Source organism: Saimiri boliviensis, chromosome 17 (genome assembly GCF_048565385.1).
Source record: "Saimiri boliviensis isolate mSaiBol1 chromosome 17, mSaiBol1.pri, whole genome shotgun sequence".
Taxonomy (NCBI): Eukaryota; Metazoa; Chordata; class Mammalia; order Primates; family Cebidae; genus Saimiri; species Saimiri boliviensis.
The window spans coordinates 67,895,243-67,911,266 of record NC_133465.1 but is presented as its reverse complement, the minus strand read 5'-3'; the positions used below and the strand labels follow the sequence as shown (position 1 = coordinate 67,911,266).

The following is a 16,024-nucleotide window of genomic DNA, read 5'->3' as shown; positions in this document are numbered from 1 at the left end:
ACTCACCCTACCCCCTCAGTCACAATTATTTAAATGTAAAAAAGTGAACTGATGAGAAAAAGCAACAGTCATAACACTTCCTGAGAAAGGCTCCAGAAACGACATGAAGGTACCGTACTTCCTGCAACCCTGGCAGCAGGCGGCTGCTCCTGACTAATGCAAGACCTAACCCCGAGGAAGGGAAATGAGTGTGGATTCCCGTAGGTTACAAAAGACCAACGGCCTGCTGAACTCCCATAACAAGTCAGGCACAAGAGGCCCGGGCTGCCAGCAATCGGCCACATGCTGACTAGGTGACTGTCCTCTTGGCGTAGCCAAAAGGAAATCAATTACACTGGGGGCCAGAAATCCAAAATATATTTATAACTCAAAATACAGCTTGGGTAGCCAAATGTACCAGGCACATTAAAGTGCCTGATGAGAACCGATCACAGATTCTATGACTCCAAAGGGCTTCAGCCAGCCTGACTCCTAGCACCCTCAAAACCGACCCATTTACATTAATCAGATCATGCTACTACAAAGGGATTCTCATTCAGACCATTTTAATCCCAGGCCAGTTTCTACCTGCCTACCAGCAGACAACTGATTGAGTCGAACTCATCACCAACTATAACATGCTCAGGGATACTCGTGTACCATTAACTCAAAGCTACAATTGGGAAAGTCTGTCCACTGTAAATCTTTAAATTCACTGCAAGATCCAACCTGAATTATTTGCCAAAACTATGCTTTAATTCTAAATATCTCCTTCCCATCCATTATACTGCTATAAATAAACGAAGAGATGGTTACACTTAACTCTAAAAAGTAAGGAAGACTGAATCCCTACATACCTCTGGAAATCTGGTGGTCCCTCAGAGTAGAAACTACTTATAAACAAGTGACCTGCCACTACAGTGGAAGAAAATCTAATTGAAAACAATCTGCTGCTACCTGTATCCCTCTTATAATTCTGAGAAGTGAGGAACCCCCTACCCATCCAACACACACACTCACAAGCTCCTAGAATTGTGAAAAAGTTTCAAACATAAAGATAGTTCTGCACAGATAGCTAAAACTGAAAACAGTTTAAACAGGAAAAAAAGTAAGCCACATATAAAATATTTCCTTGTATGGTAGGCAAGTTCAAGATCAGCAGTAACTAATGTCCTCATGAAATAATTCCCACTTGGTCTCATCTACTCCAAGTAATAAGACCTTTCTGTGTGGCTGGATGACTCTAAAAAACCCTGTCTGAAGCATCCATCTCCCTCTCCTGAGCTCCAGTTCTGCCACTCAGCTGGACACTGGACACCTCACCTGGAGAAACCTGGATACTGATTAACATGACCCAAATGTGGCACGCGCCTGTAATCCCAGATGCTCCTGAGGTTGAGGCAGAGAACTGCTTGAACCTGAGAGGCAGAGGTTTTGGTGCGCCGAGATCCGTTATCCTCAAAACCTGAGCCTCTTTTTCACTCCCTGCTTTCGTGAAACGTACCAATATCCATGTGCCCCATCAGGACTAATTCTAACCCAGCCCTCTTTTCTGCTCCCACTGCCCCTGACTTCACATTAAAGCCCCCACCATCTCAGGCTGAACCAGAATCAAAAGAAATCATACATGGAATCTCAGAACTTGTCTTCCTGGGTCTCTGACCCACACTGGCTCGCTCCTAGCTCCTCTTCCTCCCTCCCCCCAACCCCTGCTTGGTACCCTCAGTCAGCTCCTGGAAATGGTTTCAGTGTTGGCGGGACCTCAGATTTGCCTTTCGCTGCCATCCATGTCACTCACCATCATTCCTTGAACATCCACTCCCCATCTTCTTCACCCAACCTGCCTACTCCTACCCCTCCTTCAAAACAGCTCTGAGCCATTGCACCAGGAAGCCTTCCATGACCTCTCCAAGGTACTGCCATGACCTTCTACCTATTTCTTTTTTTTTTTTTTTTTTTTTTTTGAGACGGAGTTTCGCTCTTGTTACTCAGGCTGGAGTGCAATGGCTCGACCTCGGCTCACCGCAACCTCTGCCTCCTGGATTCAGGCAATTCTCCTGCCTCAGCCTCCTGAGTAGCTGGGATTACAGGCACGTGCCACCATGCCCAGCTAATTTTTTGTATTTTTAGTAGAGACGGGGTTTCACCATGTTGACCAGGATGGTCTCGATCTCTCGACCTCGTGATCCACCCATCTCGGCCCCCCCAAAGTGCTGGGATTACAGGCTTGAGCCACCGCGCCCGGCCCTTCTACCTATTTCTTATCATTGTTTATGGGTCTGTGCATCTTGGAGGTGGGGCTGTCTTCATCTTTGCTTCCGGAGTACCTAGCACAGCACAGCAGTGCTCAATACACACATGATGAATAAATTAATGGACCCAGGCCGGGGGCGGTGGCTCAAGCCTGTAATCCCAGCACTTTGGGAGGTCGAGGCGGGTGGATCACAAGGTCAAGAGATCGAGACCATCCTGGTCAACATGGTGAAACCCCGTCTCTACTAAAAATACAAAAAATTAGCTGGGCATGGTGGCACGTGCCTGTAATCTCAGCTACTCAGGAGGCTGAGACAGGAGAATTGCCTGAACCCAGGAGGCGGAGGTTGCGGTGAACCGAGATCGCGCCATTGCACTCCAGCCTGGGTAACAAGAGTGAAACTCCGTCTCAAAAAAAAAAAAAAAAAATTAATGGACCCAGCGGTCCCTAATGATAATGAGTCAGATGCTAGCTTAAGAGGAAATGACAGTACTTCTAAATCATTAATTAGAAATAATTTTAAGTAGTGTTCTCTGTCTCTGCGGCTGTCTCTATGCCTGAAAGGAAACCGCGGCAGTAAAAGGAATGTTCCCCTCACGAGGGTTCACTGGCCCTCCAACAGCTGACTCAGATAGACAAGCTAAACCCTAAAATAATTTAAGCTCATGATTGCACACAACTATTATCAATGAATCAATGATTAGCGAGTTACAAGAAACCACATCATTCGGGGAATGAGAAATTGGGAGATGCAACTGAATAAAGAAGAAGAAATGAAAGTTAGCAGCCAATAAGGGGTGAGCAGCCACAATACACATGAATAACTCCAACACCCAAAGCCACACAATTCAGAAAAAACTGCACCGAATAAGGCAAAGAAAGGCTCAGAAACCTACACTACCACTCAATGCTGGTTTTATTTCTTGGTCCTACCATAGCCATTATTTCCAAGGATTATAAAACAAGAACTTCTGTCTTAATGCCCAAGAAACTGAGTTGCTGGTTGAACTGCTGTCCCAGAGAAACAATCTTCTCTCTCAGCTGAATGAAGATGAAAGCACACAAACTGCATCCACTCACACTACTTACAAAAGACTTTAGAAAAGTCAATTTAGACTATCTCCACTGCCAAACTGCCCCCCCACCAAAAAAAAAACAAGCACACTCATGAGAGATTTTTTAAAAAGAATTTGTGTCAACTGTCCCAACATCCTTTAGTAATCAATTCCAATGTTGAACAATGATCAATAATGAAGTGTTTTGCATATAGTTTAAACATACAGGGGGAATGACAAAGTCGTCTAAACATCTTGCCTTTGAGGACAGAACGTTTTTTTTGAAACTGTAAACCAAATCGCAGTGGTTTGATGCCGGGACACAGAAGTCATCTGACTTCACCACCCACTCAGATGAGCCGGTCTTTTGCTAAACGATGAAACAATGAAAATGCAGAAAATGGAGAGGCTATTTGTTTTACAGCCCCAGTCCCACTGGTTTAACACTGTGAAACTTACAGCCATTCTGAGCTGTAGGTTTCAGAGAGTTCCACCCTGCCCTGATTCTATCACCTAAAAATTCCCCTAAATTAAACTCGAGTTTTCGATGAAAATCTTTCACCATAGATCACTGTGAAGCAAGCTCTTTCCTGTACCTAGAATCAGCGCACATGACTGGACTCCAGACCTCTGTAGTACGTATCTCACCCCAGGAGGTCAAACCTCACCCAAGGAGCACAGGTACAGACAGAAAATCTAACACAATGCAACCTCAACTAACGGAAGCAGCTCTAAGATTTTTTTTTTTTTTTTTTAAGATCAAGCTTAAGGCTCAAGTAAGAAAACTATTTGCACACAGGAGAATTGTTTCTCCCCCTCCCCCCCCGCCTTTTTTTTAATATTAGCGAGCTTCAGGCCAGCATGTTTTTGGCAAATGTTTATTTCAAAAGACCACTGCCTGAGCAAATTGCTCCAAAGCCTACTTCATCGCTTACATAACTTCAGAACTTTTCCAGAACACAGGCCCTTTGAAATGTGTAAAAAGTGTTTCGAGTGGTTCCTCTTCCCATGCCTGAATGTTACCAAGGATTGCCTCACAGCTCTCTCTGGCAGGATGTGAGAAACGCTGCATACACCAAATCCCAGCAAGGCTGATTCACTCACAGCCAGGATTACTTAAGGAAAAGACCCCTCTTAACGCTGACGCTCACATCCTGGGGCCGAAACCACGATATAAACACAGCCTCTGGAGCTAGACCGAAGCTCCCCGCAGGTACACACAGCGCCCCTTTAAGTGCACAGTGGCCGGGGCTCGCCGCCAAGCACGGGGTCGAGGGGGAGCAAGGAGTCCCAGGACTGCGCAGGAGGCCCGCGGGCTGGACCCGGCCGACAGTGGCGCCCGGGGCGTCCACCCTCCCTCGAGAAGGCCAGTGAAGAAGCACATAAGTCAGGCGCTGAGCCCCGGGAGGCAGAAGCCGGCTTGGGGACCGGGGAGGGACTCGCTGCGGATGCCCGGGACGCCGGGCCCGGGGAGTTTGAACGCCGCGGGGCCGGGCCGCAGCCTCTAGCGCTGCGCTCTCAGCCCGGCCGCCTCTCTCACCTCCTGCGCCGGCGGTCCCGGTTCCTGCCGAGGCGGTCGGACAGGCGTCCCAGGAGCGCGGCCAGCCCGGGGCGGCCGGGCAGGAGGCCCAGCAGTCGCCTCCAGAACACGGGTCCCGCAGCCCCTGCCGCCGCCACCGCCATGGAGACTAGCCGCTTCCGCTTCCGCTCCGGGCGCGCGTTAACTTTATTGACAAAGGCGAGCGCGGACACGGCGCAGGGGCGCAGGCGCGCAGGCGCGGAAGCCCCGGCCCGGGGAGGGCGGCCCTGCACCGCCCCCAAGCCTCAGTTTCCCCTCTGGGGGCACAGGCGAGGGACAGTGGTCACGCCGCAGGAGGGGGGTAGGAAGCCCGCGAGGACGCCAGGTGGCCCGCATTCCTGCAGTCACGCGTCACAGGTCGCGGAGGAAAGGATGCAGCCTAGAGGCTCCAGCACAGTCACTCTTGGCTCCGACTCACCAACTGTCAGAAAAGCTTGTGTTTGCTTGCTTACTTCGAGACGGAGTTTCGCTCTTGTTGCCCAGGCTGGAGTGCAATGGCGCGATCTCGGCTCACCGCAACCTCCGCCTCCTGGGTTCAGGCAATTCTCCTGCCTCAGCCTCCTGAGTAGCTGGGATTACAGGCACGCGCCACCATACCCAGCTAATTTTTTGTGTTTTTTAGTAGAGACGGGGTTTCACCACGTTGACCAGGATGGTCTCGATCTCTTGACCTCGTGATCCACCCGCCTCGGCCTCCCAAAGTGCTGGGATTACAGGCTTGAGCCACCGCGCCCAGCCACTTGCTTACTTTTTTCTGAGGCAGAGTCTTGCTCTGTCGCCCAGGCTGGAGTCTAGTAGTGTGATCTAGGCTCATTGCAACCTCCACCTCCCAGGTTCAAGCAATTCTCCTGTCTCAGCCTCTTCAGTAGCTCGGATTGCAGGCATGCACCACCACGCCCAGCTAATTTTTTTGTTTTTAGTAGAGACGGGGTTTCACCACGTTGGCCAAGCTGGTCTCAAACTCCTGACCTCGTGATCCTCCCCCCCAACCCCGGCCCCCACCTCAGCCTCCCAAACTGCTGGGATTACAGGTGTGAGCCACCACACCTGGCCTGTTTGTTTTGAGACAGACTCTCAGTCTGTCTCCCAGGCTGGAGTGCAGTGGTAGGACTTGGCTCATTACAGCCTCGACCTCCCAGGCTCAGGTGATCCTCCCAAAGTGCTGGGACTACAGGCCTGTGCCACCGGGCCCGTTGATTTTTTAATTTTTTGTAGAGTTGGGGGTGTTAGCATGTTGTCCAGGCTGATCTTGAACTCCTGGGCTCAAGCAATTCTCTCCCCTCGGCCTCCCAAAGTGTTGGGATTACAGGCACGAGCCATCAAGCCTGGCCACTAGCTGTCAAAATTGACTCCTCAGCTGGGCGCCGTGGCTTTCGCCTGTAATCCCTGAACTTTGGGAGGCCGAGGTGGGGGATCACCTGAGGTCGGAAATTCAAGAACAGCCTGGCCAACATGATGAAATGCCATCTCTACCAAAAATACAAAAAATTAGCTGGGCTTGGTGGTGCGTGCCTGTAATCCCAGCTACTCAGGAGGCTGAGGCAGGAGAATCACTTGAACCCACCAGGAAGAGGTTGCAGTATGCCGGGATTGTGCCATTGCACTGCAGCCTGATGACAAAGCAAAACTCCATCAAAAAATAATCATAATGGGCCGGGTGCAGTGGCTCACGCCTGTAATCTCAGCACTTTGGGAGGCCGAGATGGGTGGATCACGAGGTCAGGAGTTCAAGACCAGCCTGGCCATCATGGCGAAACCCCATCTCTATTTAAAAAAAAAAAAAAAAAAAAAAAATCATAACAATTGACTCCTCACTGATAAGTGGGAAATTACAGTTTGAGGCTGTAACTGATAGGGTATTCTTTAGGCGTGTACAACACCCCTAATGTGTTAAACTTGAACAAAGTCTGTTCTTGTACAAAGTCTTGTAACCCAGTTAATGCTGACTCACTGAGGTGCACAGAACCACGGAAAATCCCCACCAGACAGAGAGGGGAACCAATTTTCACCCTGTTAGCCCCAGAAGCTGGAGCTCCACGGCACAGAACAGCCTCGGCAAGTCTGCGTGAGATGAACAGTCTTCCACCCTCCTGATGTGCCCAAATGCAAACGTATCACTGGCCCCTGGCAACACACAGTTCTATGCTCAAAAAGCTGAAGGAGCACATCCTCATATACCAAGAACACTTTTTTGTATGTGTGAGATGAAGTCTCGCTCTGCTGCCCAGGCTGGAGTGCAGTGGTGCAATCTCAGCTCACTGCAACCTCCACCTCCTGGGTTCAAGCAATTCTCCTGCCTCAGCCTCCTGAGTAGCTGGGACTACAGGCATGCACCACCACTCCTGGCTAATTTTTGCATTTTTAGTATAGGTGGGGTTTCACCATGTGAGTCAGGAGGGTCTCCATCTCTTGACCTCATGATCCATTCACCTTGGCCTCCCAAAGTGTTGGGATTACAGGTGTCAGCCACCACACCCAGCCCACACTTCTTATTTTTTGAAACAGAATTTCACTCCTATTGCCCAGGCTGGAGTGCAGTGGCACAATCTTGGCTCACTGCAAGCTCCACCTCCCAGGATCAAGAGATTCTCCTGCCTTAGCCTCCAAAGTAGCTGGGATTACAGGCACACGCCACCATACTCAGATAACTTTTGTATTTTTAGTAGAGACAGGGTTTCACCACATTGGCCAGGCTGGTCTCAACCTCCTGACCTCAAATAATCTGCCCACCTTGGCCTTCCAAAGAGCTTGGATTATAGGTGTGAGCTACCGAGCCCGAGCAAAGAACACTTTTTGCAGCTATTTTTAAAATGGAAAAGGCTGTGGCATTCTGAAAGGCAGGAGCGGTGCGCTCTGATCTGTGATATGCAGCTCCCTGGCTGGCCCACGTGGGGCCTGGAAACTGGAAAGGCTGTAGGGCGTAATCATAGTCTACTGTGATGTGAGGATAAAATGATATAGACACACTGAAACAAACACTCCAAAGTCCACTTCCACAGATTATCAGGGAAATCGACTACACATTCCCACGAGAATGTTCATCTCAGCCTTGTTCACAATATTCAAAGTGTGGAAGCAAATCTTCGGGGGTAGGGGTTGGTTAAATAATGATACATCAGTATGCTGGAAGACCATATATCCCTAAAAATAACATGTTCTGGAAGAATAGTTAATAACATTAAATGTAAAAGCCAAATTACCAAGGAGTAGTGTAGAGACCATTTCATTTTATTAAAGGTGTGAGAGAGAAAGAGGAAGCACTTTGGGAGGCCAAGGCCAATGGATCATGCGAGGTTGGGGGTTCGCATGATCCTGACCAACATGGAGAAACCCCGTCTCTACTGAAAATACAAAAAGTTAGCCAGGCGTGGTGGGGCATGCCTGTAATCCCAGCTACTTGGGAGGCTGAGGCAGGAGACTCGCTTGAACCTGGGAAGTGGAGGTTGTGGTGAGCCAAGATCGTGCCATTGCACTCCAGCCTGGGTGACAAGAGCGAAACTTTGTTGTGAAGAAGGAAAGAAGCAAAGAAGGCAAGAACAAAAGAAAGAGAAAAGAAAGAGAAAAGAGAAAGAGGAAATATGTGTATGTATACAGAAAGACTGAAAGTAAATACACCCAAATGTTAATGTTGGTTACTTGGTGCCATTAAGGAGTTTCCAAACTGTTGACAGCAAGTATTTCAGACTGGTTTTAAGTTTTATTTTACGTTTAGATAGCTTTACTAATGCTACATGGAATTCGATTCAACCCCTCCAAGTTAGAAATAGTGAATCATCAAATTTCCTAACTTCCAGTAACTAGAATGAGGCCATCCACTGCATGGTTCCCCTTTTGCTCTGTTCCTGGCCCACGGTTGTTGCAGAGTAAACTTGCTGCGTGGCTCCACCACCCTGCTCAGCGGTGAGCACCACGTGGTGGGCCATGGGAGCCCGGTTATCATCCTGGAAAGAGCCGGGACCTTTTCTGCATGAGTGCTTTGCTGCCCGAGGTACTAAGATAAACAACCGTGGTACAGGCTCACTGGGAGTTCCCAACCTTAAATAAATGCTACTTAACAGACAGCAGTACTGATAGCATGGTAAGTCAAACTAATAAGTATTTACACTAAGGATAAACATCAACGAATGACCCAGTCCCTTCTGCAACCACACACCGAGAGCTGCTGGCCTTCATGGCTAGTTTGAAACCGACAAAGCTATCACCAGAGTGAGGCAACCACGACTTTGCCACAGGACACATACATTGAGACGTTGCAAAAATAGTAAGTCATGGTTTTCAGAGATTGTGCAATTTTTTTTTTTTTTTTTTTGAGACGGAGTTTTGCTCTTGTTACCCAGGCTGGAGTGCAATGGCGCGATCTCGGCTCACCGCAACCTCCGCCTCCTGGGTTCAGGCAATTCTCCTGCCTCAGCCTCCTGAGTAGCTGGGATGACAGGCACGCGCCACCACGCCCAGCTAGTTTTTTGTATTTTTAGTAGAGACGGGGTTTCACCATGTTGACCAGGATGGTCTCGATCTCTCGACCTCGTGATCCACCCGCCTCGGCCTCCCAAAGTGCTGGGATTACAGGCTTGAGCCACCGCGCCCGGCGATTGTGCAATTTTTAAATGATTACATTTATAGGACGACAGCGCATGCATTCTGTCAGGAGGTCTCATCCAGGCTAGTTACCAAAAGCAAGTAGAGAAGATAAGACCCTCCTAGACAACACAGTTGACCCAGGGAGCCTGCCTGGGAGCATCCCGTGTATCCCAAAGCTGCTTGGCCGGCTCACAATCTGGGTCAATGCACTACTGCTGCGGACCAGGCTCCTGAATTCCCATGTCCAGTGACTGCGGACGAGAAGACGTCTGTCCCCTGAGTCCCCTCGCCCTCCTGCCCTCACCCACTGCCTTCTCGTTAGTTGCACGGGCTCCTTCCCAGACAGGAGGTGCCAGGGATAGAAAGACAGGGTCGACGGGATTGATGGCAGATCCCAGGCTTCCCAAACGGAAAAGGAAACCCATTCATTAGAAGGAGAGTTGACGTCAAGGAGTGGTGGGCTGCTGCCCCTGAGAGTGGGGCCGCTCTCCCAGGCAGGAAACACCAGGAAATCCTGAGCCAACAGCCCATGCCTCACTACCTGTGATTCACTCCCTGAACCGAAAATCACAGAAATGCAAGAGGAAGGCACCCCCCAGCCTACAGTTTGCTTGCTGAGAGAGGGTCTCTCCCAAACACAGTGTTGTTAGCAAATTCCAAAGGGAGGAAGCGGCCCACGTGCTGCCTCCAGAGACAAGAAACTGTACCAGGGAACTCATCAGCTATTTGTGAGGAGTCTGCTCTTTGTTCAGAGGAATGCAGCCCGCTTGCTGGAGACGGAATGAAGCTAAGTGCCCCGTAGGTTCCCCTTGCCCGCTGCCCAGACAGAACTGATTTATCAAGACAGGGGCATTGCAGTGGAGAAAGCGCAATTCACGCAGAGCCAGCTGTGCAGGAGGCCAGAGTTTTCACATTACTCAAATCATTCTCCCCAAGCATTCAGGGAGCGGAGTTTTTAAAGATCATATGGAAGGTAGAGGGCTTGGGAAGCGGGGAGTGCTTCCTGGTCAGGTTGGAGATGGAATCATAGTGGGTCGAAGTGAGGTTTTCTGGCTGTCGTCTGTTTCTGGGTGGAATGGTGTAACTGGTTGGGCCAGATAGCCGGTCTGGGTGGTGTTAGCTGATCCACGCGCAGGGTCTGCAGAATATCTCAAGCACCGATCTGCGGTTTTACAATAGTGATGTTATCCCCAGGAGCAATCTGGGGAGGTTCAGACTCTTGGAGCTGGAGGCTGCATGGCCCCTAAACCAGAATTTCTAATGCTGTAGCTAATTTGTTAGTCCTGCAAAGACAGACTGGTCCCCAGGCAAGAAGAGGGCTTTTGGGAAACAGCTGTTAGCGATTCTGTTTCAGAGTCAGACCGTGAACTGAATTCCTCCCTAAAGTTTGTTGGGAAAGTTAGTTTTGCCTACGCCCAGGTATGAACAAGGACAGCTTAAAGCTCAGAAGCAAGATGGAGTCAGTTAGGTCTAGTTTCTTTTACTGTCTTAATTTCCTCAGTTACAATTTTGCAAAGACGGTTTCAAAACCCTCCCTCTCCCTCTACGCTTCCCCTCGGTCACATGTCCAACCTCACCAGCCTGGCCTTCTCTCAAGCCCACGTCCTACTCAGCATCTTTGTTTTTATTATTTTTTTTTTTTTTGAGATGGAGTTTCGCTTTTGTCGCCCAGGCTGGAGTGCAATGGCGCAATCTCGGCTCACTGCCACCTCTGTCTCCCGGGTTCAAGTGATTCTCCTGCCTCAGCCTCCCGAGTAGCTGGGATTACAGGCGCGCACCACCACCCACAGCTAATTTTTTTGTAGTTTTAGTAGAGACAAGGTTTCTACTAATGGAGAGTAGACTGTAGGTCAGGCTGGTCTTGAACTCCCAACCTGAGGTGATCCACTCGCCTTGGCCTCCCAAAATGCAGGGATTGCAGGCTGAGCCACTGTGCCCAGCCCTCCTCAGCATCTTGACATCTGCTCTTCCCTCTGCTCAGAAGCACCTTCCCCTAGCTCATCTCATCCTGAACTGTGTCCCAACGTCCCCTTCCCTAGAAACAGCTTCCCAACCTGGATACCATGATTTTCGTTTCTTCTTCTGCCTTACAGGGACCGAATGGTTTGCTGTGGTATGTTTTGTCTCTCTGTCTCATCAGAATGCGAGCTCATGAATCTCTGCGTGCTGTGGGCACAGTGAAGAGGATCCGGCCCCAGAACACATGCTGGAGTGAGGACTGCACACGGACGGAGGCAGTGAGCGCTGGAGCCTCCCAGCTGGAATAGGGAACCACAGTGGTCTCACTTTTCCACCAATGGTGGGGGGACAAGGGTGACTTGGCCTCCTGTGGAGACCTCTGACCCGCTGTTTGCTACCAGTTTGCAAGCCTGGAAGCTCAGCCCACCTTTTGGAGCTAGCATCCCTGAGCCCCGGGTCTCTCCGCAGGCCCCAACCCTTTTCCTGTCTTCATCCCCCCGCCACACCTCCCCAAGTTCCAATCTCCCTGCTAAGCTGTGACTCTGATCTTTCCCAGTCCCTGATACCGTTCCCACCAAAGCTAGGCCCTAACCCCAGCTCTCTCTGGCATAGGACACACTTCTCTTCCCTCCAAACAGCACTCAGCATATATTTTTGTTTTGTTTTGTTTTTTTGGAGACAGTCTCACTCTGTCGTCTAGGCTGGAGTGCGATGGTGCGATCTCGGCTCACTGCAACCTCCGCCTCCTGGGTTCAAGCGATTCTCATGCCTCAGCCTCCTGAGTAGCTGGGATTACAGGCACGTGCCACCACATCCTGGTAATTTTTTGTATTTTTAGTAGAGATGGTGTTTCGCCATGTTGGCCAGGCTGGTCTTGAACTCATGACCTCAGTTGATTCACCCACCTCAGCCTCACAAAGTGCTGGGATTACAGGCGTGAGCCACCATGCTCGGCCTAATTTTGTTTTGTTTTTTTTTTTTGAGACAGAGTCTCACTCTGTCACTCAGGCTGGAATGCAGTGGCATGTTCTCGGCTCACTGCAAACTCCACCTCTTGAGTTTGAGAAATTCTCGTGCTTCAGCCTCCCCAGTAGCTGGGATTACAGGCGTGTGCCTCCACCCCCTGCTAATTTTTTTGGTATTTTTGTAGAGATGAGGTTTCACCATACTGGCCAGGCTGGTCTCGAACTCCTGACTTCAAGCAATGTGCCCCCCTCGGCCTCCCAAAGTGCTGGAATTACAGGCGGAAGCCCGGCCAGCGTGTTTTCTTAAAGGGCAAATGGTAAATATTTTGGGCAAGGAGGGGTGGCTCCAGCCTGTAATCCCAACACTGGGAGGCCAAGGGGGAGGATGGCTTCAGACCAGGAGTTTGAGACCAGCCTGGACAACATAGTGAAACCCCATTTCTGCAAAACACAGATTTTTTTAAATTAGCTGAGCCTGGTAGCTCATGCCTGTGGTCTCAGTTACTGTGGAGGCTGAGGTGGGAGGGTCACTTGGGCCTGTGAGGTTGAAGCTGCAGTGAGCCATGATCACACCACTACACTCCAGCCTCGGTGACGGACTGACACCCTCAAAAAAGCCAAACAAACAAAAAACCCCACACCAATAAATAAATAAATATTTTCTACTGTGTAGGCCAGATGGTCTTGGTGGCAGCTACTCAGCTCTGGTGTGAAAGCAGCCACAGACAATATGAACGAGCCTGGCTTACTCCAATAAAACCTCATTTACAAAAATCGTCCTCCAGCCCGTGCCCCATGCTTGGCCAACTCCTGGGTTGGAAAACAGCTTTCTGCTGTGCACAGTGGCACGTGCCTATAGTCTCAGCTACTTGGGAGGCTGAGGCAGGAGGATCACCTGAGCCCAGGAATTCCGGCCGTCAGGTGTTCACACTAAGTTCAGCATCAATATGGTGACCCACCCCCACCCTCCCAGCCCCAGGTTGCCCCGGGTGAACAGGCCCCGGTGGGAGACGGGACAGGGAAACATTCCCGTGCTGATCAGTAACGGGATCATGCCTGCAAATAGCCACTTGCACTCCAGCCTGAGTGACAGAGCGAAACCCTGGGTTTTTTCTTTTTTCTTTTTATTTTTTAGATAGAGTCTTGCTCTGCCGCCCAGGCTGGAGTGCAATGGCGCGATCTCGGCTCACTGCAGCCTCCGCCTGCCGGGTTCAAGCAATTCTCCTGCCTCAGCCTCCTGAGTAGCTGGGAGTACAGGCGCACGCTGCCAGGCCGGGCTAATTTTTTGTATTTTTAGTAAAGATGGGGTTTCATCATGTTGACCAGGCTAGTCTCGAACTCCTGACCTCATGATCCACTTGCCTCAGCCTCCCAAAGTGTGGGGCCTACGAGCATGAGCCACCGCACCAGCTCTTTTTTTCTCTTTTTGAGAGAGGGTCTCACTCAGTTGCCCAAACTGGAGCGCAGTAGCATGATCTCAGCTCACTACGGCCTCCACCTCCTGGGCTCAAGCCATCCTCCCACCTCAGCCTGCCAAGCAGCTAGTACTACAGGCGTGCACCATCACGCCAGGTGAATTTTTGTATTATTTGTAGAGACAGGGTTTTGCCATGTTGCCCAGGCTGGCCTTGAACGCCTGAGCTCAAGCGATCCACCCATCTCGGCCTCCCAAAGTGCTGGGATTAGAGGCATGAACCAGCGCACCCAGCCTGAGACCCTGTTCTTAAAGAAATAACAAAAACAAGCCGGGCGCGGTGGCTCAAGCCTGTAATCCCAGCACTTTGGGAGGCCGAGGCGGGTGGATCACGAGGTCAAGAGATCGAGACCATCCTGGTCAACATGGTGAAACCCCGTCTCTACTAAAAATACAAAAAAAATTAGCTGGGCATGGTGGCGCGTGCCTGTAATCCCAGCTACTCAGGAGGCTGAGGCAGGAGAATTGCCTGAACCCAGGAGGCGGAGGTTGCGGTGAGCCGAGATCGCGCCATTGCACTCCAGCCTGGGTAACAAGAGCAAAAACTCCGTCTCAAAAAAAAAAAAAAAAGAAACAACAAAAAACAGCTTTCCCCTCGGCTGTAGCCATGTACCTGGCATGCGCCCTGCTAGACCCGTATGGCCCTAAAACTGGAAGAGGTGAGGATTTCTGGGACTTGGGGCCTGAGCCTGTTGGAGCTGAGGGAAAGTGCAGAAGAGCCGAAAGTTGTAAAGAACAAATTTGCCGAACGCAGAAGCTCAAATCAGCAACCTCCCCGTGCAGGGGTGGGAGCCAGTCAAAGGTCTTCAAGTCATCGTTTCAATTTTTCAGTGTCGAAAATCTTGTCATCTGCAAAACAAAACACCGGTTGCTTAATGGCTCTCTCGCTACAAAGAAGCCCAGGACATTCTGGCATTTGATCAACAAGAAGCCAGAGCCAGGCGGGGCGTGGTGGCTCAAGCCTGTAATCCCAGCACTTTGGGAGGCTGAGGTGGGTGGATCACGAGGTCGAGAGATCGAGACCATCCTGGTCAACATGGTGAAACCCCGTCTCTACTAAAAATACAAAAAACTAGCTGGGCGTGGTGGCGCGTGCCTGTAATCCCAGCTACTCAGGAGGCTGAGGCAGGAGAATTGCCTGAACCCAGGAGGCGGAGGTTGCGGTGAGCCGAGTTCGCGCCATTGCACTCCAGCCTGGGTAACAAGAGCGAAACTCCGTCTCAAAAAAAAAAAAAAAAAAAAAAAAAAAGAGATCGAGACCATCCTGGTCAACATGGTGAAACCTTGTCTCTATAAAAATACAAAAATCAACTAGGCATGGTGGCGCGTGCCTGTAATCCCAGCTACTCAGGAGGCTGAGGCAGGAGAATTGCCTGAACCCAGGAGGCGGAGGTTGCGGTGAGCCGAGATTGCGCCATTGCACTCCAGCCTGGGTAACAAGAGTGAAACTCCGTCTCAAAAAAAAAAAAAAAAAAAAAAAAAAGCCAGAGCCCAGATTTCTGGAAATACCTTTTGGGCAGACCATCCTGGTTTGTTTCTCTGTCACCGGTGAGAGAGAAAAGCGGCTCTGGGTTTCAGGGAAATCTCAGGCTCTTGCAGCATGGCGGGTTGCCAGTGCCAACTCAGCAAGGAGCTGCAGGCCTCGAGATCCAACCGCCCACAGCATTGGGAACTCAGTGATGTCCTGGGAATACCAGGGTCCCCTGCCCCGCAGCTTCTTCCTGCCCAGCACCTACAGTAAAGTAGAGGAAGAGGCCAATGAGGTCCAAGAGGGAAGACTCAGAGGGACAGGAAGATCTGGACTCTTCCTTCTGGCCAGGCTTGATTTATTTCCAGCCTCCTGGAATTTAGGAAAGAGACTCAAACGAAATCCCCAAAGTCCAGAGCCTTCCATGCCCTTGAGCTTGGGAGAGGCAGAGGCCAGGCTGAGTTGCTGCCTCAATGCCTGCAGACCCTGGCAGGGAGAGGAAGGAGGGGGAGGGCGGTCACCCTGGAGGGTGGGCCTGTGCTAACCTGGGAAGCCCATGCCCCACCCGAAGGGCCAATGGGGATGTGTTAGATCGTGGCCCACTGCCATCAGAGTGTCCCGTTTTTCCAAGGAAGGCTCCAGATTCAAATGTAGATACAAATTTTCCGGAAAATTTTTTTTTTTGAGATGGAGTTTGGCTCCTGTTGCCC

The 16,024-nt window shown here is 50.5% G+C and overlaps 1 protein-coding gene across 3 annotated transcripts in view; it reads right to left on the bottom strand.

Annotated features, from left to right (window-relative positions):
- The window catches only part of PGS1 (phosphatidylglycerophosphate synthase 1), a 45,620-nt gene extending 40,636 nt beyond the window's left edge, over window positions 1-4,984 (bottom strand). For all 3 annotated transcript variants that reach the window (XM_039476323.2, XM_074389017.1, XM_039476324.2), the window contains exon 1: window positions 4,829-4,984. In XM_039476323.2, the coding sequence (XP_039332257.1) occupies window positions 4,829-4,971 (143 nt within the window). In that variant the 5' untranslated portion in view covers window positions 4,972-4,984. The remainder of the gene's footprint in view (window positions 1-4,828) is intronic.
- Window positions 4,985-16,024: the final 11,040 nt, after the last annotated feature.